We start from the raw sequence: 26546 nt of genomic DNA, 5'->3' as shown, positions 1-26546 counted from the left end.
TTCCCACCACCGGGGTGGAAATGACACAACCCGCATACTTGCTTCTGGTAATAGATGCTTTTGAGAGTGTGGGGTCACCCGTCACAGCTCGCCAGATCAGGACCTGGACCAGCCAAGACCCCCTGCTATCACTAGTAAAAAGATGCATCCTCAACGAGAACTGGTCGGGGGTTCCCGGGGAAATGCAAGATGAAATTAAGCCTTTTCACCGACGCAAGGACGAACTGTCAGTCCAGTTCGATTGTCTCCTATGGGGGAATTGCATGATTTTGCCTAAAAAGAGCAGGGAAACCTTTATACACGACCTACACAGTACCCACCCAGGCATAGTAATGATGAAGGCTATCGCCAGGTCGCACGTCTGGTGGCCCGGCATTGACTCCAAATTAGAGTCATGCGTACACCAATGCGACACTTGCTCACAGTTGAGCAACGCACCCAGGGAGGCCCCCCTGAGCCTGTGGTCATGGCCCTCCAAACCGTGGTCCAGGGTCCATGTAGATTTTGCTGGTCCCTTTCTAGGGAAGATTTTTCTAGTAGCAGTGAACGCTTACTCAAAATGTGTAATAAAGTCATCATGTACGTCCACTGCCACCATTGAAAGCCTCAGGGCCATGTTCGCCACCCATGGTTTGCCCAACGTCCTTGTCAGTGACAATGGACTATGTTTCACCAGCTCGGAATTCAATGAGTTCATGACCCGTAATAGCATCAAGCATGTCAGGTCTGCCCCATTTAAGCCCGCATCCAACGGCCAAGTGGAACGGGCAATCCAAACAATCAAGCAAAGCTTGAGAGGTGTAACGTACGGCTCCTTGCAGACCCGGTTATCCAGGGTCCTGCTCAGCTACCGGATGCGCCCCCCACTCGCTCACTGGGGTTCCCCCTGCAGAATTGTTAATGAAGAGACCACTCAAAATCAGAACCACCCGGATCTCAATGATTACGTAGAAACCCAGTGGCACAGGCATAACGTGTACCATGATCGCGCGGCGACCTCGCGTGACATTGAGGTCAATGATCCGGTGTCTGTTCTAAATTACGGTCACGGTCCCAAGTGGATTGCTGGCACTGTCTTAGTCAAGAAGGGGAATAGAGTGTTTGTTGTGAAATTCTTGAATGGGCAAACCTGCAGAAAGCACCTGGATGAGACCAAAGTTTGAAGAAGACCCTACCATCTATGATCTACCAATATACACCCAACCAGCAATTGACCTCGCTATCAACCACGAGGATGAACCCGCCTTGCCAGACAGTCCGATCAGACCAGCCGAGCTGCCGCGCAGCGATGATCTGACCAACTCACCCATGCTAGGATTTCAACTCAGGTGATCGACCCAGGAACGCAGACCACCAGATCGCCTCAACCTGCAAATAACTTGTACTCAAGACTTTTGGGGGAAGTGATGTTATGTATGTGAACCTCACCTGTGTGTAAGACTTGCCACTCGGGGGCACACCTGTGGGAGACCTCTGGGTCACCTGTGTACCCTGGAGCAAGCAGGTGTTAAAGGCAGTCCACCATCCTGCTGCCTCACTTTGGAGTTATATTAAAGAGACCAAGGTCACAATGGTTTGAGCTTACAACACAGTCTCATGGAGTTATTCTGAACTTAACACTTAAAATGTCTTTAACATCTATACATATATTTGAAGTACATTTCTTTTCAGATCATGAAGTACAACTTCTTTCAAAAAGGCTCCATGTAAATACAGCCATTACTAACCGGTAAAAGTTCTGGAAGTTTATCCATCCCTCTCTATGTTTGTGTGATATAAGCATCTTTACTTTGAGAGCAGGGCACTTGGATGCCACTGACTCTACAGCGTTTGCCAGGCGGTCATTTGTAATGATGCATTTTGCTCTGGAGGCCTGCAGCCTGTGTAAAATATCTGTGGCTGTTAGGTGGCTTGAGGTAGGGATCAGTACAGTACCTAATCAGAGCACAAACAAAAAGATGAATGCCTAAATATTTGCAGAGACTTAGGGGGGAATTTAAACCCCCAAAAACAGGTGGATTGGGGTGAGGTAGGAAGTAAAAATGTTCCAAATCTGAATCCAGACCCAACACACCCACTTCTGGTTTTAATGGAGGCAGACGGGAGGGGGCAGCCAACATGGTCCCAGGAGGTGGGCACCCATTTAAATATTATAATGAGAGTGGTGTGCCTCAAATTTAACCACCATTTAAAATTTAACAGTGGCTGGTTGGGTTTTGCAGGCCTTGGGAAACCCAACAGCTAATGGAAGGTGAGGACTGCTGGATCCAGGAGGTAAGTGCTTTTACACTTAACTCCTGGATTCAGTGTTCCTGCCTAACCCACCCACTTGTAATCGGAGAACCTCGCCCCCCCACAAGGCCTCTGATACCCCCACAAGAGATGCAGCACTTTCCCTTTACCATTCCCTTCCCACAATCCAGCGTCCCAAACACTCCTTCCAGGTGAAACAGCGATCTACTTATACTTTCAATTTATTATATTGTATTCACTGCTTACGATGCTCCTCTACATTGGGGAGACCAAACACAGATTGGGTGATCACTTTGCTGAACACCTATGTTCAGTCTGCAATCGTGACCCTGAGCTTCTGGTCGCTTGCCTTTTTAATTCTACGTCCCACACCCACTCTGACCTCTCTATTCTCGGCCTCCAACACTGTTCCAATGAAGCTCAATGGAAGCTCAAGGAAGGGCATCTCATCTTTCGATGTGGCACTTTACAGCCTTCCAGACTCAACAACGAATTCAACAGTTTCAGATCATAAGCACTGCTCCCATTTTTTGAACTGCAGGTGCTGGTAATGATTCTGCTGTTCATTAAATCACTCCTCCTTTGCATCCTATCACAGACCTTCCTTTTTTTCTTTCCTCCCTTCCCCTTTCCCTGCATCTGTACTTGCTTAATACCTGCCACATCTGTAATGTTTCCAGTTCTGACAAAAGGTTACAGACCTGAAACGTTAACTCTGTTTCTCTCTCCACAGATGCTGCCTGACCAGCATTTTCTGTTTATATCTTGTATTATTCATTACAGTGTCTGCATTACAATCTAACAAAGACTGAACGAGTCATATCATTAGTTGTCAGTGCTAGTGGTAGTTCATTTTTTGTTATTTTGTGGGTGCAAAATTGTTCCCACTAGTTATTTCAAATTGATACTTCTTTCCCACCGGCTTGAAGTGTTTGCACTTACTATTGCAGTGAAAATACTAAGGGCTGGAGAAATGAAACATTCTACGGTGTCAATCATTCCCCACTGTACCAGCTGTATTTTTCATGCCCCACCTTAATTAAAGCTTGTTTAACAGAGTCTGTTAATTTAGTCCTACCTACTGTCAGAACTTATATGAAGTGCAAATCAAAGGGCACCATTCTGTCATTATACAGGTCATTGGTTAGACTGCATCTGGAGTACTGCACTCAGTTTTGGTCCCCTCAGGTGTTGGCCTTGGAAAAGGTTCAGAAGAGAGCTATAAGAATGATTCTTAAAGAATTATATTACTCAGATATGCTTAAATAGCTGGGTCTATGTACTATTGAGCAGTGGAAAATACAGCATAAGCCAGATGGAGATTAGTTAGTACCAAACTAGGCTAACCTTTTCTCCTTCACTAGACTGATGTACCTCCTATCCTAATAGAACATCACTGCCATGATATTTACTTTCTCCACATTGCACTCGAACATCAACAGAGGCTTAGGCCTGTTGTAAACCAGCTGATAAGAGATGCACAAAACATGTTCAGTTTGACTTGCCTCTGATTCTCCCTTTCTGCCTACAACGGAACACCTGATGGGGAAAATTCGGGTCATTTGCACCTCCCGTTAGATGCTAATGGGGCGCAAATGACTGTTTGCTTGGGTGTGGCGCCACTACCAACTCCTGTGAAATTCCGTGGGTGTTTAGTGGCAGCGCTAACAGATAGCACGTAATGGTAGTGCCTCGGGCCACTGCGTGGCGATGACAACATCATCACAGTGCGCAGTGACCCATTTTTGCCCCGAAGTGAAAATTTGGTAGTGCCCCGTGAAGCTGCCCACGACAGCTTCATGGAGCACATACCAGGTTGTAGATTGCTTGTGCGGCAAAAATTAAAGGGGAGGTGCGGCGGGGAAAAATAAAAAATACGGCCAACTTACCGTTCGCAGCCTTCTTCAATGCAGACCGCAGAGTCTGTGCCATGGTGTTGCAACCCGGCACTCCGCTTATGTGCTGGCTGCTGCCACGGCACCCCGCTCCCTGGAGGTGTAGCGATGGCCCCTTCTCCCTCTTGCAGAGTCGGCAGTTTGGTCCTCAGTAGCGCTGGAAAATTTGCATCCCGTTGCACCCCAGTCCCACCCCCAACAGGAACTGCAGCACGAGATTTTGCACTGTAGTATCTGTCGGGGGCACTAAGCCCTATATAGCTCCTGCCAAGCAGCTGTTAATTTTCAGCCGCTGGTCCTCACTTGCAACCCTTTGTGGAAAGAAGCTAGGTAAAGTCTGCAAGAATCCACATCTGACAACTCCAAACATTAATGTTAACGTTAACGCAGTGTGCTACTACACAGCCTCAATACCTGTAATCTTTATATTCCTCAGTAACAGGAAATTAATTTTTCCTGGGTTGGATTACAATTCAGCTGTCCAAAATTGAAGGTTCCTTTGAAATCAATAAAATAAGAAACTCTACCACCAGAACCCAGATAACATGCCTTTTAAATTATTACAATTTTTGTTGAATTTAATTTTTTTTTAATTGAAACAGCAAACCTGAAAACGCTATCAATGGCTTGCATGAGTAATTGAAACTGATAAACAGGAGACATATGTATGAATTACATAGGTATTGGAAAGGACACAATCACTGAAGCATTCTGGATTAATAACTATTGCTATGGACATTAATTCAGCTCCATTATATGAGGCTCAGTATCTCCTCCAACCCATTTTCCCAATAATTGCACATCTTAAACAAACATTGTTCTAAATCTACCAAGTAAGAGAAAGTTGTATAAGGTAGTTGAACTCTTTGTAAGGATTTGATTTTTAAATAGGCTGCTTTGAGACAGTCTCTTAAAAGCAGAAGAGACAAAAATGTATTTTGTTAAACATCCAACTCAATAGCCATTTGAGGGCAACACCTTTACCTGTTCTCATGCATGCCACATTCAAAAGCCACCATTCTGGGATCCTGGGCAGGAGAACAATAACTCGATCATTTAATTGTAGATCACAGGCTTCTGACAGGATGTTGGCCACCTTCTTGGAGTAGACTCCAAGGTCCTGGAAGCTCCAGTTCACCTCTTGCCCACTTTCACTCAACCACCACAAAGCAGGGTTTGAACCTCTGCTTCCAGCCTGTGGAAGTACCAAAGGAAATATTAAACACCAAACCTCAAAGCTTTTCCATAGGAAACATCATATTTGAATGAATAAGACATCCAAAATATATTCAAACCTACCCTACTTTCCAATTATTGGCATACAGCAATACAATTTTTCATGCTACAAATTCTGGGCATGCTGTCTGTGATGTGCCTTATTTCTAATACTTATAATAAATTTTCAACTTATTTATGTAGTTTTTGTAACTTCAGAAAATCAGGAAAATTACTTTGTTTCCTCTGCTAATTCTCAACATTATATATTAAGGCATATATCATTTTAAAGTGGCTATAATTGGCAAGAGCCTTTAAAACGTAAAAAAATCTCACTTTTTCTACCTAGAGTGTATAAATAGTACCAACCATTCAGTCTAATTGAAACATTTTGATGAGTCCACAGACCATTCAAGTTTTAGACTAGGCATCACAGAAACTCTTTCTTGCACCTAAAAATGAACTGAGTCTATAAAATACCTTTTCCATTTCACTCCACTTATCGAGGACATCACTTGCAAAATTGAAGTATTCTGGCACTTGCGGTTTGTACTGCTGTTTAATGGATTCATAGTTTGTGAAATTCTGTGGGTTACAAGTTTTATTATTTAAGAAGAATGTCCTGTATTGTGTCTTCAATATCCCAAAAGCTCTTCGACTGCAATCAGCCAAGCAAGATGAATTGACGCTCCTTACTTGTAGCTTCAGCATACCAAATGAAATCATTAGGGCATTCATTTTGTACCATGCAGAATATGACAGCCAACGTTACCAGCGAAACTAGAAAGACAAACATTCAACAATGATAAAAGTTCTGTGTAAGAACTGAGATCTTTGAACAGAAATAATTACGGGGCACTTCAATCATGAAATCAAGATGGTTTAATGATTTGCAGCACTGCGCTGCACACTTGATGAATCAAATTCAAAATGGTCTTGACTGGCACTTGTGCCTTGGTTCAAACTTCTTTATCTCAGCCAAGTGATGAGGTGCAGCACTGAGTGCGGCAAAGATGGAGAAGGGAATACTAGAGTCTAATTTCAGCATTTCAAGAAAAACATAGACACATACGCTGATCATCCTGTTTGAGCACCCTATGATTATGAACTTGGCAGTTTTCAGAAAAAATATCCATGTATGACTAGGCTTTGTGCAGTTTAAATAGACATCTGGATAAGAGGTTAGCACGCACTCAGAAGTGGATGAGGTGTTGGAGTAGAGCCCTATGGGATTAAATAACCAGTATATGTTGTCATATGCTTTGTCATAACCAAGATTGCGAACCTGAGACTACCATTTTCGGCAGCTGAACTCAAATGAATGCATTCGGAAAATGCAATTAAACAATTCAGTCAGTACACTGATTAAGAATTTTATAAGTGAAGGCAATCCTTGATCCGTGAAAAACATTCCAGTCCTCCTTATACAGGCTAAACAAAGGAAGCTGACACCAGCAGTATTAATTTCACGAGACCAGAGTGCTATTTTGTTATGTTTTCTACTACCTGAGCTGTAGTTTAGGTAACAAATTTAAAATTGTACTTGCCTCTTCCAAATGTTATGTCCCATTTGTCCTACTGCCCATTGGTGCAAACATTTCTGGGGGGGGGGGGGGTCAAAGGCGAAGTATTCTGTCGCAAGTGGCTCAACTCGACTCCCTAAAGCATCTCCACCATCTACAAGGCACAATTCTGATACGTGATGGAATATTCTTCACTTACATGGACGGGTGCAGCTGCAACAACACTCAAGAAGCTCAACACCATCCAGACAAAGCAGGTCGCTTGATTGGCATCTAATCCATTGGTCTAAACAGCCACCCCTCCACCATCAGTGTATCATGGCTGCAGTATCTACTATCTACACTATCAAGGGCAGCAGGAGCATGGGAACACTACCAGCTCCAAGTTCCCCTCCTAGTGACACACCATTCTAATATGTCTCTACTTATCTGTAGAATAACTCCACGAGGCCTAGTGCTGTGCTTGAACTGCTGTGACCTTAGGCTCTTTACTGTAACTGCAGACTGGCTTCACCGCGTGGTGACTGGCCTTTTATGCAGCTCCTCCCTGGGCCTCCCACAGTTGCACCCTCTAGTGGTACCAGCATAGTATATACACAGAATATACATATATGACACATTCTAACTTGGACATATATCTTTGTTCTTTTATCGACACTCTGTCAAAATCCTGCAGCTCCCTACATACCTTGTGGGAGCACCTTCACAACACAGACTGCAGCAGTTCAAGATGGCAGACAAGCATCACCTTCTCAGGGCCAGTAACATGTGCATCCCAAGAATGATAACCAGCCTCCAGCAGCTCCTCCCTCTCCATTTCTTACATCTCCATTTTATTGATACTGCTATGGTTAGTGCTCCTCTGAACTTCTTTCTTGTTCCTCCTCTGCTGTTCCTCCTAAGTTCCAGATACACTATCCTTTCTTATTCCTGTACTCTAACTTTATTTTTTGCTCTGCACAATTGGCAGGCCTTCAAAATACAAGCTTGGTGTCACCTAACCATATCTTCTTTATGGTGTTGTCTTTTCTTCTACTCTTTTCAATATAGATTGTGTTTCAACCCTCCACCTTGGTTTCTCAATTTAAAAAAGATTGTTACTTTAATAAACACACTGGTCTGGAGTTTAACCTGAAAGCGAGTTTTTGCGTGGGGCGGGATGGGGGGTGGGGTCGGGGGCACTGTTCTGTTTCCGAACATACAACAGAATTATGTAAATTTTGTTGAAAACCATTTAAGCATGACTGTGTAACATCACCATGAAGAATCAATGCATAGTTTTGCCTTCTAAAACAACATTTTCCATGTGGACAGAGCACTTTTATGTTCAATACTGTTATTGTTAAATTATTTTTTTTAAGTGGAACCTCAGTTCTATAGATGTCATTCTCTGGTCTGTGAAAAACTTAATTATAATCAGTAGAGGAGTTTCAATGATGTATATAAATCCCTCTCAATTTTTAAACATAATGCTGTCTTATCTGAAATTTAAGAAAAAGACATTCAATTCAAGCTCTCCAATCAAGTACCAACTAAACGGACAGGAATGTCCAACATGCTGCCCTAGGGATACATGCTTTTCCCATGTCTTAGTAACCCAATCCACAGAACCCAAACAACTCAATACTATTTGCACTTATATTAATTGTTTGGCTGTTTGAATTTTGCTGACCTGGAGATTTGAAAAGGGCTGTTTTAGCACTGTTGCCTATTTGGATAAATCATAATCAGACCCCCAAAATCTATTATCAGCAATTTGAAATAATTAATGAGACTATTCATGTAAAATTTATATGAGGTCCCTGAAGTTCCATGGCATTCACCTATATGGCCAACAAAAAAAAAATTGGGGGTATCCCGTATCAGGGAGGCAACGTCAAAAAAAGATCCAACCAGCCAGTCCTGCTGCAACAAAAGAAGTTACCAATCTGCAATTGAAGTGCAAAGTCAATCCACTAACAAAGAAACACAAAAAACTCAAAATAACCACTTTAACTGCCAAATAGTCCAGGAAAAAAATTCTAAACAAACATTTAAGACAAACTTGCTCAGTGGGGAGAAAAACACAAAGGTCAGAATTTTCCCTTTGAAGCCAGCTAGGGAATGGAAGATCAGCAGGAAGAGCAGTGCAAGGAAGGTAGTGCAGGGGTCCCCTGCGGTCATCCCCCTGCAAAACAGATACACTGCTTTGAATACTGTTGAGGGGGATGACTCATCAAGGGAGGGCAGCAGCAGCCAAGTTCATGGCACCGTGGCTGGCTCTGTTGCACAGGAGGGCAGGAAAAAGAGTGGGAGAGTGATAGTGATAGGGGATTCAATTGTAAGGGGAATAGATAGGTGTTTCTGCGGCCGCAACTCCAGGATGGTATGTTGCCTCCTTGGTGCAAGGGTCAAGGATGTCTCGGAGCGGGTGCAGGACATTCTAAAAAGGGAGGGAGAACAGCCAGTTGTCGTGGTGCACATTGGTACCAACGACATAGGTAAAAAAAAGGGATGAGGTCCTACGAGACGAATTTAAGGAGCTAGGAGCTAAATTAAAACGTAGGACCTCAAAAGTAGTAATCTCGGGATTGCTACCAGTGCCACGTGATAGTCAGAGTAGGAATCGCAGGATAGCGCAGATGAATACGTGGCTTGAGCAGTGGTGCAGCAGGGAGGGATTCAAATTCCTGGGGCATTGGAACTGGTTCTGGGGGAGGTGGGACCAGTACAAACTGGACGGTCTGCACCTGGGCAGGACCGGAACCAATGTCCTAGGGGGAGTGTTTGCTTGTGCTGTTGGGGAGGAGTTAAACTAATATGGCAGGGGGATGGGAACCAATGCAGGGAGACAGAGGGAAACAAAAAGGAGACAAAAGCAAAAGACAGAAAGGAGATGAGTAAAAGTGGAGGGCAGAGAAACCCAAGGCAAAAAACAAAAAGGGCCACTGAATATAAAGAGGCTGCAGGAGGGGTCAAAACTAAAAATCATGGTTTAAAAACTAGGATTAAAACACTCTACCTAAATGCACGCAGCATTCGAAATAAAGTAAATGAGTTGACGGCACAAATCATTACAAATGGGTATGATTTGGTGGCCATTACAGAAACATGGTTGCAGGGTGGCAAAGACTGGGAATTAAACATACAGGGGTATCTGACGATTTGGAAAGATAGACAAGAAGGGAAAGGAGGTGGATTAGCTCTGTTAATAAAGGATGATATCAGGGCAGTTGTGAGAGACGATATTGGCTCTAATGAACAAAATGTTGAATCATTGTAGGTGGAGATTACAGATAGTAAGGGGAAAAAGTCACTGTTAGGCGTAGTTTATAGGCCCCCAAATAATAACTTCACGGTGGGGCGGGCAATAATGAAGGGAATAATGGAGGCATGTGAAAAAGGAACGGCAGTAGTCATGGGGGATTTTAACCTACATATAGATTGGTCAACTCAAATCGCACGGGGTAGCCTGGAGGAGGAATTCATAGAATGCATACGGGATTGTTTCTCAGAACAGTATGTAACAGCACCTACAAGGGAACAAGCTATCTTAGATCTGGTCCTGTGTAATGAGACAGGAAAAATAAACGATCTCCGAGTAAAAGATCCTCTCGGAATGAGTGATCACAGTATGGCTGAATTTGTAATACAGATTGAGGGTGAGGAAGTTGTGTCAGAAACGAGCGTACTATGCTTAAACAAAGGGGACTACAGTGGGATGAGGGCAGAGTTGGCTAAAGTAGACTGGAAACACAGACTAAACGGTGGCACAATTGAGGAAGATTGGAGGACTTTTAAGGAGCTCTTTCATAGTGTGCAACAAAAATATATTCCAGTGAAAAAGAAGGGCGGTAAGAGAAGGGATAGCCAGCTGTGGATAACCAAGGAAATAAAGGAGAGTATCAAATCAAAGACCAATGCGTATAAGGTGGCCAAGATTAGTGGGAAACTAGAGGATTGGGAACATTTTAAACAACAGCAAAGAATGACTAAAAAAGCAATGAAGAAAGGAAAGATAGATTTCAAAGGTAAACTTGCGCAAAACATAAAAACAGATAGTAAAAGCTTTTACAGATATATAAAACGGAAAAGAGTGACTAAAGTAAATGTTGGTCCCTTAGAAGATGAGAAGGGGGATTTAATAATGGGAAATGTGGAAATGGCTGAGACCTTAAACAATTATTTTGCTTCGGTCTTCACAGTGGAAGACACAAAAATCATGCCAAAAATTGCTGGTCACGGGAATGTGAGAAGGGAGGACCTTGAGACAATCACTATCACTAAGGGGGTAGTGCTGGACAGGCTAATGGGACTCAAGGTAGACAAGTCCCCTGTTCCTGATGAAATGCATCCCAGGGTATTAAAAGAGATGGCAGAAGTTATAGCAGATGCATTCGTTATAATTTACCAAAATTCTCTGGACTCTGGGGAGGTACCAGCGGATTGGAAAGCAGCTAATGTAACGCCTCTGTTTAAAAAAGGGAGCAGACAAAAGGCAGATAACTATAGGCCGGTTAGTTTAACATCGGTAGTGGGGAAAATGCTTGAAACTATCATTAAGGAAGAAATAGCGGGACATCTAGATAGGAATAGTGCAATCAAGCAGACGCAGCATGGATTCATGAAGGGGAAATCATGTTTAACTAATTTACTAGAATTCTTTGAGGATATAACGAGCATGGTGGATAGAGGTGTACCGATGGATGTGGTGTATTTAGATTTCCAAAAGGCATTCGATAAGGTGCCACACAAAAGGTTACTGCAGAAGATAGAGGTACGCGGAGTCAGAGGAAATGTATTAGCATGGATAGAGAATTGGCTGGCGAACAGAAAGCAGAGAGTCGGGATAAATGTGTCCTTTTCGGGTTGGAAATCGGTGGTTATTGGTGTGCCACAGGGATCGGTGCTGGGACCACAACTGTTTACAATATACATAGATGACCTGGAAGAGGGGACAGAGTGTAGTGCAACAAAATTTGCAGATGGCACTAAGATTAGTGGGAAAGCGGGCTGTGTAGAGGACACAGAGAGGCTGCAAAGAGATTTTAATAGGTTAAGCGAATGGGCGAAAGTTTGGCAGATGGAATACAATGTCGGAAAGTGTGAGGTCATCCACCTTGGGAAAAAAAACAGTAAAAGGGAATATTATTTGAATGGGGAGAAATTACAACATGCTGAGATGCAGAGGGACCTGGGGGTCCTTGTGCATGAAACTCTTTTGAGTTTACCTGAAAAAAAACATAAACATTAAACCGTGCCACCCGCCTGGGTGACACAGCAGACATTTTCAAGGCCCCTTTTTTTCCCTCCTTTTTTTGTGTTTTTTTTTTGTTTTTGTTTTTGTTTTTTGTTTTTTTTTTGGGCGCTAAAATCACATTTTTCCAAGTGCCCCCTATAAAAGGGGAGGGGGACACTAAAAGCACCGGCAATTAAAATAAATTAAACTTTAAAACGTAAAATCAAATTAAAATTTGGTTGCCGGGCGTGATGATGCATTCCAGTCCCTCCGGTGCCCACCTCTCGCGGAAGGCCGCGAGCGTACCGGTGGACACCGCGTGCTCCATCTCCAAGGACACCCTGGACCGGATGTAAGAGCGGAAGAGAGGCAGGCAGTCAGGTTGAACGACCCCCTCGACCGCCCGCTGCCTGGACCGGCTGATGGCACCCTTGGCCATGCCCAGGAGCAGTCCTACGAGGAGGCCTTCGGACCTACCCGCTCCCCTCCGCACAGGGTGCCCAAAGATCAGGAGAGTGGGACTGAAGTGCAGCCAGAATTTCAGGAGCAGCCCCTTCAAATAATAAAACAGGGGCTGCAACCTTGTGCATTCCATAAAAACATGGAACACGGAATCTTCCAGACCGCAGAAATTGCAGGCGGCCTGGGAGTCCGTGAACCGGCTTAAAAATTTGTTGCACGGCACTGCTCCGTGCACCACCCTCCAGGCCAAGTCCCCGATGAATAGTGGGAGGACCCCTGCGTAGAGTGCCCTCCATCGGGGACCCCCGCCTCCTCCGGACGGCAAGATGGTACGCCATGGCGTGTCCGGACGGCCGGCGAGGATGGCAAAGTTGAGAGTGTGCAGGAGCAGCCCGTACAGGAAACCCCTCCGCGCGGAACTGAAAGGCACGGAGGGGATTTCCCCGAGGCGGCTCAAGTTGTGAGGCGCCGGCCCCCGAGGGAGGTTCCGGGGTTTGGCGCCGATGAGGAATTCCGTCCGGACGGGGGTCAGTTCGGACGGGATCTCCCCACGTGCTTGAGCCTCCTCAATGCACCTAACGGAGTCAGGGCCCAGAGCTGTTTTTAGCGACTCGATGGCATCGGCCGCGTGGCGGACGTTGGCAGAATTTAGGCGCCGCGCCAGCGTGTCTGGCGCCATCCAGCCCGCTCCTCCACCATCGAGCAGGTCCCTGACCCTGGTCACCTCACCAGCCACAGCCCTCTATTCCGACCGCCACATAAAACCTCGGTCGTGGAGGTACGGATTCCCGAGCAGCGGCTCCTGCAGGACGGCCGCCACTCCAGCCGGCGGAGAGCTGCGCTTGGTGGAGACTTTGTTCCAGACCCTGATGAGTTCCTTGTAAAAGACAGGCAGCTCCCGGAGGGCGGTCCTGACACCCCCCAAGTTCACAAACAGGAGCTGCGTGTCATAATTGAGGTTGCGCTGCTGGCGGAAGAAATACGTCGCCAGAGCACACCACCTAGGAGGGGGCTCGACGTAAAGGTATCTCTGCAGGGTCTGAAGACGGAAAGTCGCGAGCTGGGCGCTGACGCACACCAACGACTGACCGCCCTCCTCAAGCGGGAGACTCAAGACCGCGGCAGAGACCCAGTGCTTCCTGTTGTTCCAGAAGAAGTCCACCAGCTTCTTCTGTATTTTGGCGACAAACGCAGGGGGAGGGGTCAAAGTGACCAGCCGGTACCACAACATTGCGGCCACCAGCTGGTTTATGACTAGCGCTCGACCCCTGTAGGACAGCACTCGGAGCAGTCCTGTCCAGCGCCCTAGGCGAGCGGCGACCTTGGCCTCCAGCTCCTGCCAGTTCGCCGGCCAGGCTCCCTCGTCTGGGCTAAGGTAGACTCCCACAAAGAGGAGATGGGTCGTGCTCCAGGCAAAAGGCCTGAGCTCCTCCGGCAGGGAGTCCACCCGCCACTGACCCACCAGGAGTCCGGAACATTTCTCCCAGTTGATTCTGGCGGAGGATGCGGCCGAGTAAATCTCTTGGCACTCACGCATCCTCCGCAGGTCAGCGGGATCCTCTACCGCGAGGAGCACGTCATCGGCGTAAGCCGAGAGGACGACCTCCACGCCCGGCCCTTGCAGAGCCAGTCCCGTCAACCTCATCCGCAAGAGGCGCAGGAAAGGCTCCACGCAGATGGCATATAACTGGCCGGACATGGGGCATCCCTGGCGCACCCCTCTCCTAAAGCGAAGGGGCGCCGTCAAGGACCCGTTAACCTTAATCTCCTTGTGCATGAATCCCCAAAAAGTTAGTTTGCAGGTGCAGCAGGTAATCAGGAAGGTGAATGGAATGTTGGCCTTCATTGCGAGAGGAATGGAGTACAAAAGCAGGGCGGTCCTGCTGCAACTGTATAGGGTATTGGTAAGACCGCACCTGGAGTACTGCGTGCAGTTTTGGTCACCTTACTTAAGGAAGGATATACTGGCTTTGGAGGGAGTACAGAGACGATTCACTAGCCTGATTCCGGCGATGAGGGGGTTACCTTAAGATGATAGATTGAGTAGACTGGGTCTTTACTCGTTGGAGTTCAGAAGGATGAGGGGTGATCTTATAGAAACATTTAAAATCATGAAAGGGATAGACAAGATAGAGGCAGAGAGGTTGTTTCCACTGGTAGGGGAGGCTAGATCTAGGGGGCAGAGCCTCAAAATACGGGGGAGCCAATTTAAAACCGAGTTGAGAAGGAATTTCTTCTCCCAGAGGGTTGTGAATCTGTGGAATTCTCTGCCCAAGGAAGCAGTTGAGGCTAGCTCATTGAATGTATTCAAGTCACAGATAGATATATTTTTAACCAATAAGGGAATTAAGGGTTACGGGGATCTTATTGAATGGCGGAGCAGGCCCGAGGGGCTAGATGGCCTGCTCCTGTTCCTAATTCTTATGTTCTAATGAGTGCGGGTTTGTGAGCAGATGGGCAGTTAAAAGTGCTGAAATTGACAGCGTGTCTGAAGCTGCCTTCCTCCCGTGACTTCTGCCTTTCTCAGCGTGCCAGAGATCTTCTCAGGAGTGGTGGATGACCTAATTAAAGTATTTCAGAGCTCATCTACAGACTATTAATAGGTTTTTTAACATGATGTTGCAGCTATTACTGGCTGTCCACAGGATTCATGGGCTTCCTGAACATCGCCTGTGAAAGCAAGGCAAGAGCTGCGCAGCCATTGTGCAAGCTGAACAATTGACATTTGAAAAAAAATCACATAAATACTCACACTTGCTTCCTTGCCTAAGGAAAAGGCTTTTACTGACACCATTTGAGCAGAGATGTGACTTTCAGGTGTTTGCAGGGGATTTCTACAACCTCAGATGCCATTCTCACTACATTGGAAGTCACTCTTACTACATTGGAGTATTGTGCTTCTGATCTCCACTTTACCATGCATCTATGAGATTAGCATGGGTGCCACTAATGCTGTTCCACCTTGGACCTCAGAAATGGACCAAGGAGAGCCCCAGCAGCAACACCAGCAGCAGCAGCAGCAGGAGTAGCAGCAGCAACAGCAGCAGCCTTCTCCTCTCCGACCTGCTGCTCCATAGGAGAGAGGGGATTAGCAAAGGAGTGCACCTCGCTGGAGGCGATACATCCAACACAAGGCATATAGGTTTCCTGGACAAGACTGAACAGCAGTGCCTCAAGAGGCTGTTTTTTGTGTCAGGTCATGGTAGACATTTGTAGCCAAGTGGATCTGGTGAACATGCCTTACCAGTGTCTGTAAAAGTCACCACCACCCTCAAATTCTTTGCCTCAGCTCCTTCCAGGGATCTGCAGCAGACATTTCCAGGATATCGCAGTCGGCCACACACAGGTGCGTCACCCAGATGACCTATGCCATGTTTCACAAGTCAGCTACTCATGCACACTTTGCCACTATTCAAGGCAGTGTTACTGAATGGGTACTCAGCTTTGTGGCTCTGGCTGGCCTCCCGCAGGTGCAGTGCATTATTGACTGCACAAATGTGGCCATCAAGGCACCCCCAGATCATCCAGAGGAGTTTGTGAACCGGAAGGGCTTCCACTCCCTCAATATGCAGCTCATCTACAACCACAAAAAGATCATCATGCATGTTTGTGCCAGATTCCCAGGGAGCTGTTATGGCTCTTTCGACTTATGCCATTCCACCCGCACCCCCCCCCCCCCCCCCACCCCCTCATCTCTTCACACCTCCAACCAGACTTACCAGCTGGCTGTTTGGAGACAAGGGCTGATGACACCCTTGAGAAGACCAAGCAATGATGCCTAGGAGCACTATAATCAAAGCCACATGATGACCAGATGTGTAATAGGGCAAGCAATCGGGATGCTGAAGATGTGCTTCAGATGCCTGGACAGATTTAGAGGAATCCTTCAGAATGAACCAGCCAGGTTCTCCAGAATGGGGTATGGTAGCATAGAGGTTATTTTACTGGACAGAAATACAGAGGCCTGGACTACTAATCCAGAGAAGTGAGTTCAAATCCCACCATGGCAGTTGGGGAATTTAAATTCAGTTAATTAAATAAATCTTGAATTAAAAAGCTAGTAAAGGTGACCATGAAACTACCAGATTGTCATAAAAAACAATCTGGTTCACTAATGTCCTTTAGGGAAGGAAATCTGCCATCCTTACTCTGTCTGGCCTAAATATGACTCCAGACCACACAGCAATGTGGTTGACTCTTAACTGCCCTCTGAAATGGCCTAACAAGCCACTCAGTTATACCAAACCGCTACAACATAGTCAGCACTGTGGAAATACCTTCACTACAATCTGCAGCAGTTCAAGAAGGCAGCTCACCACCACCTTCTCAAGGACAATTAGGGATGGGCAATATCTTGCCAGTGACGCCCACATCCCCTGAACAAATGCATTTAAAAAAAAGAATGATCATTGTATGCTGCACACTGCACAACAGAGCGCAGCAGCGAGGATTAGAGCTGCAGGAGGAGCAAGACGCACAGCGCAGAGCCTCTTCGGTAGAGGAGAGCAGGTTTAACATAAGGAGGAGGAAACTGAGGTGAAGAAGGTACCAGCAGTGGCACACATTGCTGTCCTGGAGACCCGGGATGGCCTCATAATGGCATGATTTAGTTAAGTTGCACCAACGCACCCAGATGATGAACCAACTTCCCCACCGCCCCCAAAACATTCCTGTTACACACGCCCCCATTGCTTGAGGTTAAGTAATATCTTACCTTCACTCCAACTGACAAGGCCACTTCCCAGGTAGCAGGCAAAAATGGACTAGATGGTAATGTGGTGCAAATAATTGAATTTATGTGGCTCATAAATACTCCTCTAATATTTTGGGATACATCTATGTGCATACCCTTGAGCATCTACAATTGTGTCATTTTTCTTTTTCTGCTACTTCTATGATGTGCACCCCCTGTTGCTTCAGCATAGGTAGAGGCAGGCTGCTCACTTCCCTGCTCTGACTGCTTCGACACTTTTGGTGGATGTCCTCTGGATTTTGGAACCTGTGAGGGCTCCGCCAAAGTCTTCTCCTCCTGCACCTGTGCAGGGACAGACTCACCCATTGGGATCCGAGGCAGCATGTGGGGCTCTGACTGAAGGGGAGGCAATGGCGGAGAAGTGGGAGCACTTTGATCAGAGCCCCCACCTCCATGTCGCCTATCAACATCATCCCTCTCATGGACAACCCGCACTTCCCTGCTAGCAAGGAGCTGGAGAGCATCTTGCTGCACATCAATGGGGCGATGAACGGTCGATCTAGGTTGGTATCACTCCTAGATATTATTGCAATAAGAGTCTGCAAGCATGCACTCATTTGACTGGTGCATTTGAAGCTCCATGCAGATGGCCACCCTTTCCATGGAAGAGAACATCGTAGTCATTGTCTGTGCCATAGTGCTGCTCATGTTGGAGATGGACTCCTCCATTCTCCCTATAATCGCGCACATTGCGGCTGGAAAAGCTGCCAGATCTTCCAGCATTTTTTGCTGCTCCTCCAGAACCATTTTTGTCGACAGCTCCGAGGTTCAGCATGTGCATCCAGCTGAGCATAGGTTGGAGTGTCCTGTGCCCTCTGATGAGGACTCTCCACTGCTGTCCCTGTCTCCACCATCTGCTTTTGCTCACTTGTGATCTGTGAGACACAAGGTGACAACACTACTCTCTTCTCTTACTGGATGCACCAAAGTGTGCATATTTGCGCTAGTGCTGGGTGTGCATGGGACGTGTGATGGTGCACCCTCAGAGACCGCGGCTTCCTCTGAGGAGTTGTCTTCCTCCTCCTCTGGCTGGAAAGGGGGGGGGGGCGGGGGCAGTGCGCACTTGATGGACCTGTGGGAAAGTAAAGACATGAATAAGAACTGTTATGATAAGAATGTTTTAAGTTACCATTATGCACATGATCATATTTCACTGGCTGCTGACATCAGTCACCATGAGTGACTATTGTATGTATGTGGCTTTATGATATTCTGTCACCAGGTTGCTGGGTGGTCCCCCTTGCTCCATCTCCCACCACTCCACAACTCCAAGTATGTCCAGCACCTCCTTCTCTGCTGCAGTCAATGGTGTGGTAATTGGAGGGCATCCCCCAGTTCTCTGCCTCTCCCTGGTGTTCTGTGCTCCCTTCTCCTGCAAGGAGGGAAACAAGAGACCTTTGAGTGAGAATCATGGCATGAGTGTAAGAGGTGAATGGGCTACATCGGTAGAGGATAGGTATGAGGGAGTAGCGTGACATTGTGAAATGGCCTTCTTCTGTGGCATTAATTTCTGTGATTCTATGATTGCATTAGGATGAGGGTGATAATCAGATGGGGATGTGAGTAGGTGCACAGACAGTGAGGGATAGGTACATCTGCAAGATAGGTTCGTGTGAGGAGTGATGAGCAGGAGTAGGCTTGGGAAGGTAGAGTGATGAGGTTGGGGTGACACACACATCAGGATATAGCTGAATGTGGCATGGTACTCACCTTTCCTGGTATGAGGTCATTGAATCTCTTCCTGCACTGTTTCCATGATCTTGCCACCACAGTCCTGCTGCTCACTTCTTTGGCGATCTTCAGCCATGCCCTCTTTATCTCTGCCTCTGACCTCTTCGTCCCATCATCAGGGAAGAGGACCTGCCAGCGGGCTCTCACTCCCTGGAGCAGGATTTCCAGGAGGCAAGACTGAATTTGGGGGCAGCCTTTTGGTGCTGAGCCTCCATTTTTGCTTAAAATTTTTTAAATCTCTATAATCAAATAACTAGGTTAGTCTCACAACAACCACTGTCCCACCCCCCCACCCCTTACAAACCACTGTTCCCCCCTACCAACCACTGTCACCCCCTATCAACCTCTGCAGAACCTCCACCAACTTTCAGCTGTCACCATTGCAATGCCCCCTTAAATAGTTGAGTTGAAGTCGCGTAATCCGTGACATCATCAGACACACTTCAACTAATTGGCCGGGAAAACTGCATGACTGATTCAATTGCAGTAGTTTCGTTAAAATGGCACTGCAGAGCGTGCTGATAGAAAGTTCAGGATAGTGACCCGCTACAAGGCCCCCCCCCACCCCACACCCAACCCGATGGAAAGGTAAAGATTTAGCCCAAAGTTGCTGCTTGAAAGAGTTTCTTTCCTTGTTGCATACAAGGAAGGAAACCTTTAAAAAAAAGCTCCAAAAGAAGGGTATAAATATACAGTTAGGAAAGGACAGCCTAACCTTAAAGTAGGTAGATTCTTAAATGGAAGTGTCTCTGGATTATTTATTTCTACCCCTCCTGCATAAATCCTGGAGGTTGACCAGTGAGCTAAGTCTTAATTTACACTTGCAAATGCCTACCTAGACACCGTATCAAGCAGTTTGTTGGGTAATTAGTTCCAAGTGACAATTCAGATGTTTATGAGTCTGGATTATTAAAGCTATTGCCGGTGTGTAATACTATATACAGTCAGTCCCATTTAAATGAATAACTGATAAATAATAACATTTTTAAGAGAATAAAATCTTCATGCATAAATCCCCTTTCTATATTTTCCAATGGTAGCTGTCCCTTTTAAATTAATGGTTCAAAAATTGCGGTCGGAGGCTTCTCGCGGAAAAATTTCTACAAATTTACCTGGTGATCCCGGAGGTACGGAGACTTGTGGTCCTGGGCCTCTACGCGAAGGCCCACTTAGAGGCCCACGTATTCGAGGGACATATGCGCTTTGTACGCATCCCTGGGATCATGTGGGCCGGTCCAACCAATCAAAGTAGGGGGATCCCCATTCATACTCATGATGAGTTCTGTATATACGGGACTCACCATAAGTATGAATGGGAATATCTCCAAAACACACAAGCACTTAAAATACATTTTTTTTAAATCCCATATTTAAAATTAATCAAAATGGAATTTAATTATTTGTTCAAAACAAAAATGTAATTTTTGGGAAAATAAATGTAGGTATTTTCAAGTGTCTGCTTTTATCAGTCGTAAGAATTTCAAGCAGCCCAACTCTCCGCCCATGTAGGCCCTTTACTTCCGGTTGCGTGCGATCTGTCCAGAGGATTCTTGATAGATCGCAAGTTCTGGGTTTAGGCGCATAAACCCGGAACTTGCGGGACCCCTACGAGGGCGTGCGTACCTCGTACATGTCCGTAGGGGCCATGAATTCAGGGCCAATAACTGTTAAATGAATAAAATGTTTAAATGAAGTCTTGATTTATTCATTTAGCATTGCACTGCTTCGTTAAAACAGATGGGCTGGATTTTCTGGTCCTTTGTGGTCCGGATTTTGCCCCAGAGTGGCGTGAAATGGGACGGCGAGGTCTCCTGCATCCGGTTGCGATCCTCGGGTCCGCTTTTGCGGCGGCGCTGAACAGCACTGCCGGGAAGAGCTGCACCGGGTGTGCAACGCCTCTGGTTGCGACACCGTCCGCATTTTGACTCGAACCCAACCTTCCGCCTGGAATCGCGCCTCGCAGTGACCACCTGAGAAACCAGAGCGGTCCAGCCATGCCGGCGGTGGTGAGGAAGGTAATGTCCTTAAAAGTAAGTGCGAGTGTTTGTTCCGCTGCAAGGGTTCCCCAAGCCACCATATTTATTTGTAGGCCGACTCTTAGGTCAGCCCGATAATGGCAGCCTTAGCATCAACCTGGCTGCCATTATGCAGCCTAGCACTCCGCTTTGGGTGCCGGGCTGCTGGCCTGGTCGATCGCATTCCTGGTGGCCCAGTGGCAGCCACTAAAGGACCATGCACAGTGTGCAGCAGCCCTCCTCTTTAATGGAGAAACAACGCCCTGCTTCCTTTAAGGAGCATACGGCCCAATTCCGCAATGAGGGTGGGACCTCTGGGCCGGGAACAGGAAGTCCCGGCCCTGCAAGGTTACCGCCCCCAATCAGGGCGAGGGGCAATTTCATCCCGTAAACTCCTATGATTTTCTGAATAAGAGTGATTTGTGTTTCTTGATTAAGGTTCCACCCTCTCAGAATTGTAAACCATATTTGCATTTGCTATTAAAGCCTCTGAAGATTACATTTTTGTTAATAAGACTTACTCTCGGATTGAAGTGGAATGACACAGGTACTTCATCTAAGTTAAAATCTTCATTACCTTTCCGAATGTTTCGCTGTGTTACAGCAGTGAAATAACCTCCTGTTATACGATCAACCTAGTTCTGGTGCACTATTAGCGGTACTGTATTTAATGAGCATGTGCAGGTTGTATGGTGGGTTCAGGGAAAAGAAGTGCTGATGTGTAACAGTCAAAGATCAGTTCCATGATTTTAGTTGTGGTTATTGTGTGTGTTGAAGTTACAAAGTAAAATGTTTGTTCCTTTAATAAGAAATGTTCAATGATGCTAGTGGTACTATTACACTACATTAGCTATTGTAGATGGTGGTTTAATAAGGTAGTGAAATAAAACAGCGTTAAGCTGACATGATGATGGCACCAGTTGCTCTTAAATCAATGGTTCTCAAACTGGCGTCCGCAGACCCCTGGGAGACTCTCCACAGTGTACACAAAATAAGCAGTCATTAGCAGCACGTTCACGAGCTTGTGGTTTTTTGATGATGATCGAGAACAAACCAGTAACTGCCCATTCTTCCCATGACCTCCTCCTCACTTCCAACCGTCATTGCACTCGAGCAAGAATATTTCAAATGCTCATGAACGTGCCGCAAATGACTGACGTGATTCTCAGCTAATCGCTGCACGACATCTCGTCAATGAACCAATCCGAGGAGTACATTCTGGTCACATATAGCCAGTTTGAACATGACCCCACCCCCGTTCCAGTGGGCATGAACGGCTGCAAAAGAAAATAAACAAAAAGATTTGGCTACGGCAGCTGAGACAGTAGGAAAATATCTGCTTCGTTCTAAAGCATCTTTGGACTAGTCTGGAGTTATACTGCATGCTGTGAGTTTAAATTGATATCTTGCATATGGGGACTTTACTGTGAAATAAAGTCTGCTGCTGGTCATCTGAAAGGGAAGAGTGGTTAGCCTTCCGTGGGAGGCCCTTGACCAGGACTTCGCAGTACTCAGTAGCTTCATGAGTTATGATAGTGCGCGAGTAAATTACTTTAAAATGGAAAAGTATTTGAAACAACCTCATAGTGCCGTTGCAAGTACTTCAGCTGAAGCCATGAGTAGTGCCTTGTCCAGTAGCAAGAAACAAACAAAGAACTGAAAATATGAGAGTGAAATTGAATTCAGATTTATGGAGCTCATTGATGGACGGTCGCAATGTGTTGTGTGCTTACAAATTTTATCCAACGAAGCAATAAAATCTGCAAAACTAAAGCGACACCTCATAACAAGGCATCCGGAATGTAAAGATAAATTGAAAGACTTCTTTGAATGAAAAAAACAAAATAGTCATCAGAAAATTCGAATGACATATATAGCATTAGTTCTGAAAAAGGACCTTAAAGCATTCTTCTTAACAGCATTCTGGATTGCTAAAATCAAGAAAGCCCATACTGCCAGAGAGGAGCTGATTCTTCCAGCTGCTGTAGCAATGTGCAAAGTGATGGTGAGTGAAGATGCAGCATAAAAGTTGAAGGCCATATCACTTGCTAATGATACAGTAGAAGAGTCGAGGAACTTTCAAGAGATTTCAAAAGCCAATTGACAGAAAGGCTTTTTGAATGCGACAGTTTTACAATTCAGCTCGATGAGACAACTGGTAGTGCAGTGCAATTATTAGTTTACGTTCACTATGTTTGGCTGGGGGAAATTTTAGAAGATTTTCCTTTTTGTCAGGCATTACCAAAACGAGCAACGGGTGAGGAAATATTCAAGTTACTGGATAATTTCATGGAATCAGAATCACTTACGTGGGAGAACTGTGTTGCTGTTTATACAGATGGTACTGCTGCTATGACAGGCAATAGTAGTGCTGTTGTTCCAAGAATAAGAGCCGTAAACCCACAGGTAATTGTGACACATTCTAACCCTAACCCTTTCTTCAAAAGGAATGAAACCCGAATTACATGCTTTGTTAAATGCAGCTATGACAGCTGTGAATTTCATTAAGTCCAGACCTGTGAATTCATGTCTGTGTGCAAAGCTGTATTCAGAAAGGGACTATTTGTACTGCACTTTTTTGACAGATGTCTGTCAAGCCCCCCCGCGCCCCCCACTGCCCGTACTGCATTTTTTGACCGACAGCCGACAAGCCCCGCCCCTACCAATCTCTGCGCCCCCTGAATCATTCCATGCGTGTGGTGCGAGCAGCAGGACCTGAGGCCCCGACTCTCTCCCCCCAACCGGCCTGGGCCCGATGGCGGCGCGAGGGAATCGATGGTGGTGGGAGGTGGCCAATGGCGGCGGGAGGCCACCGATGATGGCGGTGGGAGGCCACCGATGATGGCAGTGGGAGGGGGCCGATGGTGGCAGGAGGGGGCCGATGGAGGCGGGCCTGGATCCGATGGCAAGAGAGAGGCTGGGGGGAGAGAGATAATGGCAGGAGATGGCCGATGGTGGCAGGCCTGGACCCAATGGCGAGAGAGAAGCTGGGGGGAGAGAGAGAAGTGGGACCCTGAACCGGAAGTGAGACCCTGCGACCGACCACTCCTTCCGCTGAGCTGCGAGCCCCGAGCCTCCGATCAGGCCCCAAACCTCCCGCTGAGCCGCGAGCCTCCTGTGAGCCATGAGCCTCCCACTGAGCCCCGTGTCCCAAGCGGCGGTGGGGAGAAAAAGAGAGAGGCTGGGGGAGGAAGAGAGAGAGAGCCTAGGGCAGGAAGAGAGAGAACTTGTGGGGGAGAGAGAGCTTGGGGGGGAGAGAGAGCCGGGGGTGGGGGGGCAGGGGGTGAGAGCGAGCTTGCGCGGTGGGGCAGGGGGGGAAGAGAGAGAGTGTGGGGGGGGGGGGCAGAGAAAGTTTGGGAGGAGAGTGTTCTTCCAACTTCCTACAAGGGACATCGTTGGAGTGGATGATATCCAGAAGTCACAACACTGTCCCTATTCACTTCAAACCCAATAAACCTGTTAACAATCCGTACACAATGCCCCATCTATGGTGGGGCTCGGGGTGGGGGGCGGTAAAGGATGCACTTGGACTGGGGTAAGGCACTTTGGCTGGGGAAGGGATGTACTTGGACTGAGGTAAGGCACTTTGGCTGGGAGAGGGATGCACTTGAACTGGGGTAAGGCACTTTGGCTGGGGCGTGGATGTACTTGGATTGGGGTACGGGACTTTGACTGGCCCTTGCTGTCTTCTGGAGAGCTCTGTCCTCTGTCGCTTCAGGAAGTCAGTGGATCGAGTTACAATTTGCAAAGTTGGTGAGACCTTGGGATGGGCGGACCCAATGACACATTCCTGTGAAACGTCAGGGTGTGGCTTATCCTCCAAGAGGACCAATCAGAAATAAGGGGTGGAACCTGTTGGCCATTTTTGCAGTACAAATAAGCCCGTCCATTCAGAAATAGGTGTAGGACAGGAAGACTTATTGGTTCACACTGAAGTATGTTGGTTATCTCATGGCAGAGCTTGTAAATAGCTGCTGGCTTTCCTTTCTGTGCACAATCCTGCATTAGCTGAAAGCTGTTCTGACCAATTATGGATAATGAAACTTGCATACCTTGCTGACATATTTAACCTGATAAATTTGCTGAATCTATCAATGCAAGGGGGCAATAGAACCACACTTGCCAGCGACACCCACATCCCAGGAATGTAATAATTTTTATTCATTCCTGGGATGTGGGTGTCGCTGGCAAGGCCAGCATTTATTGTCCATCCCGAGTTGCCCTTGAGAAGGTGAAGGCGAGCCGCCTTCTTGTACCACTGTAGTCCTTGTAGTGAAGTTACTCTCACAGTGCTGTTAGGGAGGGAGTTCCAGGATTTTAACCCAGCAACGATGAAGGACGGCGATATATTTCCAAGTCAGGATGGTGTGTAACTTGGAGGGGAAATTGCAGGTGATGGTGTTTCCATGGTGCCTGCTGCCCTTGTACTTCTAGTTGTAGAGGTCACGGGTTTGGGAGGTGCTGCCGAAAAAGCCTTGGTAAGTTGCTGCAGTGCATCTAGTAGATGACACACACTGGAGTCACGGTGCATCAGTGCTGGAGGGAGTGAATGTTTATGATGGTGGATAGGGTGCCAATCAAGGGGGCTGCTTTGTCCTGGATGGTGTTGAGCTTCTTGAGTGTTGTTGGAGCTGCACTCATCGAGGCATCTGGAGAGTATTCCATCACGTTCTTGACGTATGCCTTGTAGATGGTGGAAAGGCTTTGGGAGGGGGGGGTGGTCAGGAAGTGAGACACTCGCCGCATAATACTCAGCCTCTGACCTGTCCTTGTAGCCATAGTATTTATGTGGCTGGTCCAGTTAAGTTTCTGGTCAATGGTGACCCCCAGGATGTTGATGGTGGGGGATTCGGTAACGGTAATGCCATTGAATGTCAAGGGGCAGTGGTTAGACTTTCGCTTGTTGGCAATAGTCATTGCCTGGCACTTGTGTGGCGCGAATGTTACTTGCCGCACACCAGGTGATGGGCGGCTGAGGGTAAGTGTCCTGGGAGAGGGTGGGGGTGGAGGGAGGAAGGAATAAATGGAGGGTGAGGGAGAGGGTGAGGGAGAGGAGAGGAGAGGAGAGTGAGGGTGAGGAGGAGAGAGGGGAAAGGGAAGGTGAGGAGGAGGAGGGAAGGTGAGGAGGAGAGAGGGGGATGGGAAGATGAGGAGGAGGGAGGGGGAAGGTGAGGAGGAGGGAGGGGGAAGGTGAGGAGGAGGGAGGGGGAAGGTGAGGTGAGGAGGGCAGAGGGGGATGGGAAGATGAGGAGGAGGGAGGGGAAAGGTGAGGAGGAGGAGGGGGAAGGTGAGGAGGAGGGGGGGAGGGAGAAGGAGGAGGGGAAGGGAAGGGAGGAGGAGGGAGGGGGAAGGTGAGGAGGAGGGAAGGTGAAGAGGAGGGAGGGGGAAGGTGAGGAGGAGGGAGGGGGAAGGTGAGGAGGAGGGAAGGGAAGGTGAGGAGGGAGGGGGAAGGTGAGGAGGAGGGAAGGAAGGTGAGGCGGG

The 26546-nt window shown here is 47.0% G+C and overlaps 1 protein-coding gene across 5 annotated transcripts in view; it reads right to left on the bottom strand.

The window, feature by feature from the left end:
• The window catches only part of LOC139281118 (acyl-coenzyme A synthetase ACSM3, mitochondrial-like), a 152610-nt gene that overhangs the window by 118528 nt on the left and 7536 nt on the right, over positions 1-26546 (bottom strand). For all 5 annotated transcript variants that reach the window (XR_011596821.1, XR_011596823.1, XR_011596822.1 and 2 more), the window contains 3 exons: positions 5844-6143; positions 5133-5343; positions 1728-1935 (listed from right to left, as the gene is read on the bottom strand). Coding sequence is in view for 1 of the 5 variants with exons in the window: in XM_070901083.1 (XP_070757184.1) it covers positions 1728-1935; positions 5133-5343; positions 5844-6101 (677 nt within the window). In the remaining 4 variants the exon portion in view is untranslated. The remainder of the gene's footprint in view (positions 1-1727; positions 1936-5132; positions 5344-5843; positions 6144-26546) is intronic.

The sequence above is a fragment of the Pristiophorus japonicus genome, chromosome 15 (assembly GCF_044704955.1).
Source record: "Pristiophorus japonicus isolate sPriJap1 chromosome 15, sPriJap1.hap1, whole genome shotgun sequence".
Classification (NCBI taxonomy): Eukaryota; Metazoa; Chordata; class Chondrichthyes; family Pristiophoridae; genus Pristiophorus; species Pristiophorus japonicus.
Note: the sequence above shows the minus strand (reverse complement) of the source record. Positions and strands in the feature narration are given on the sequence as shown.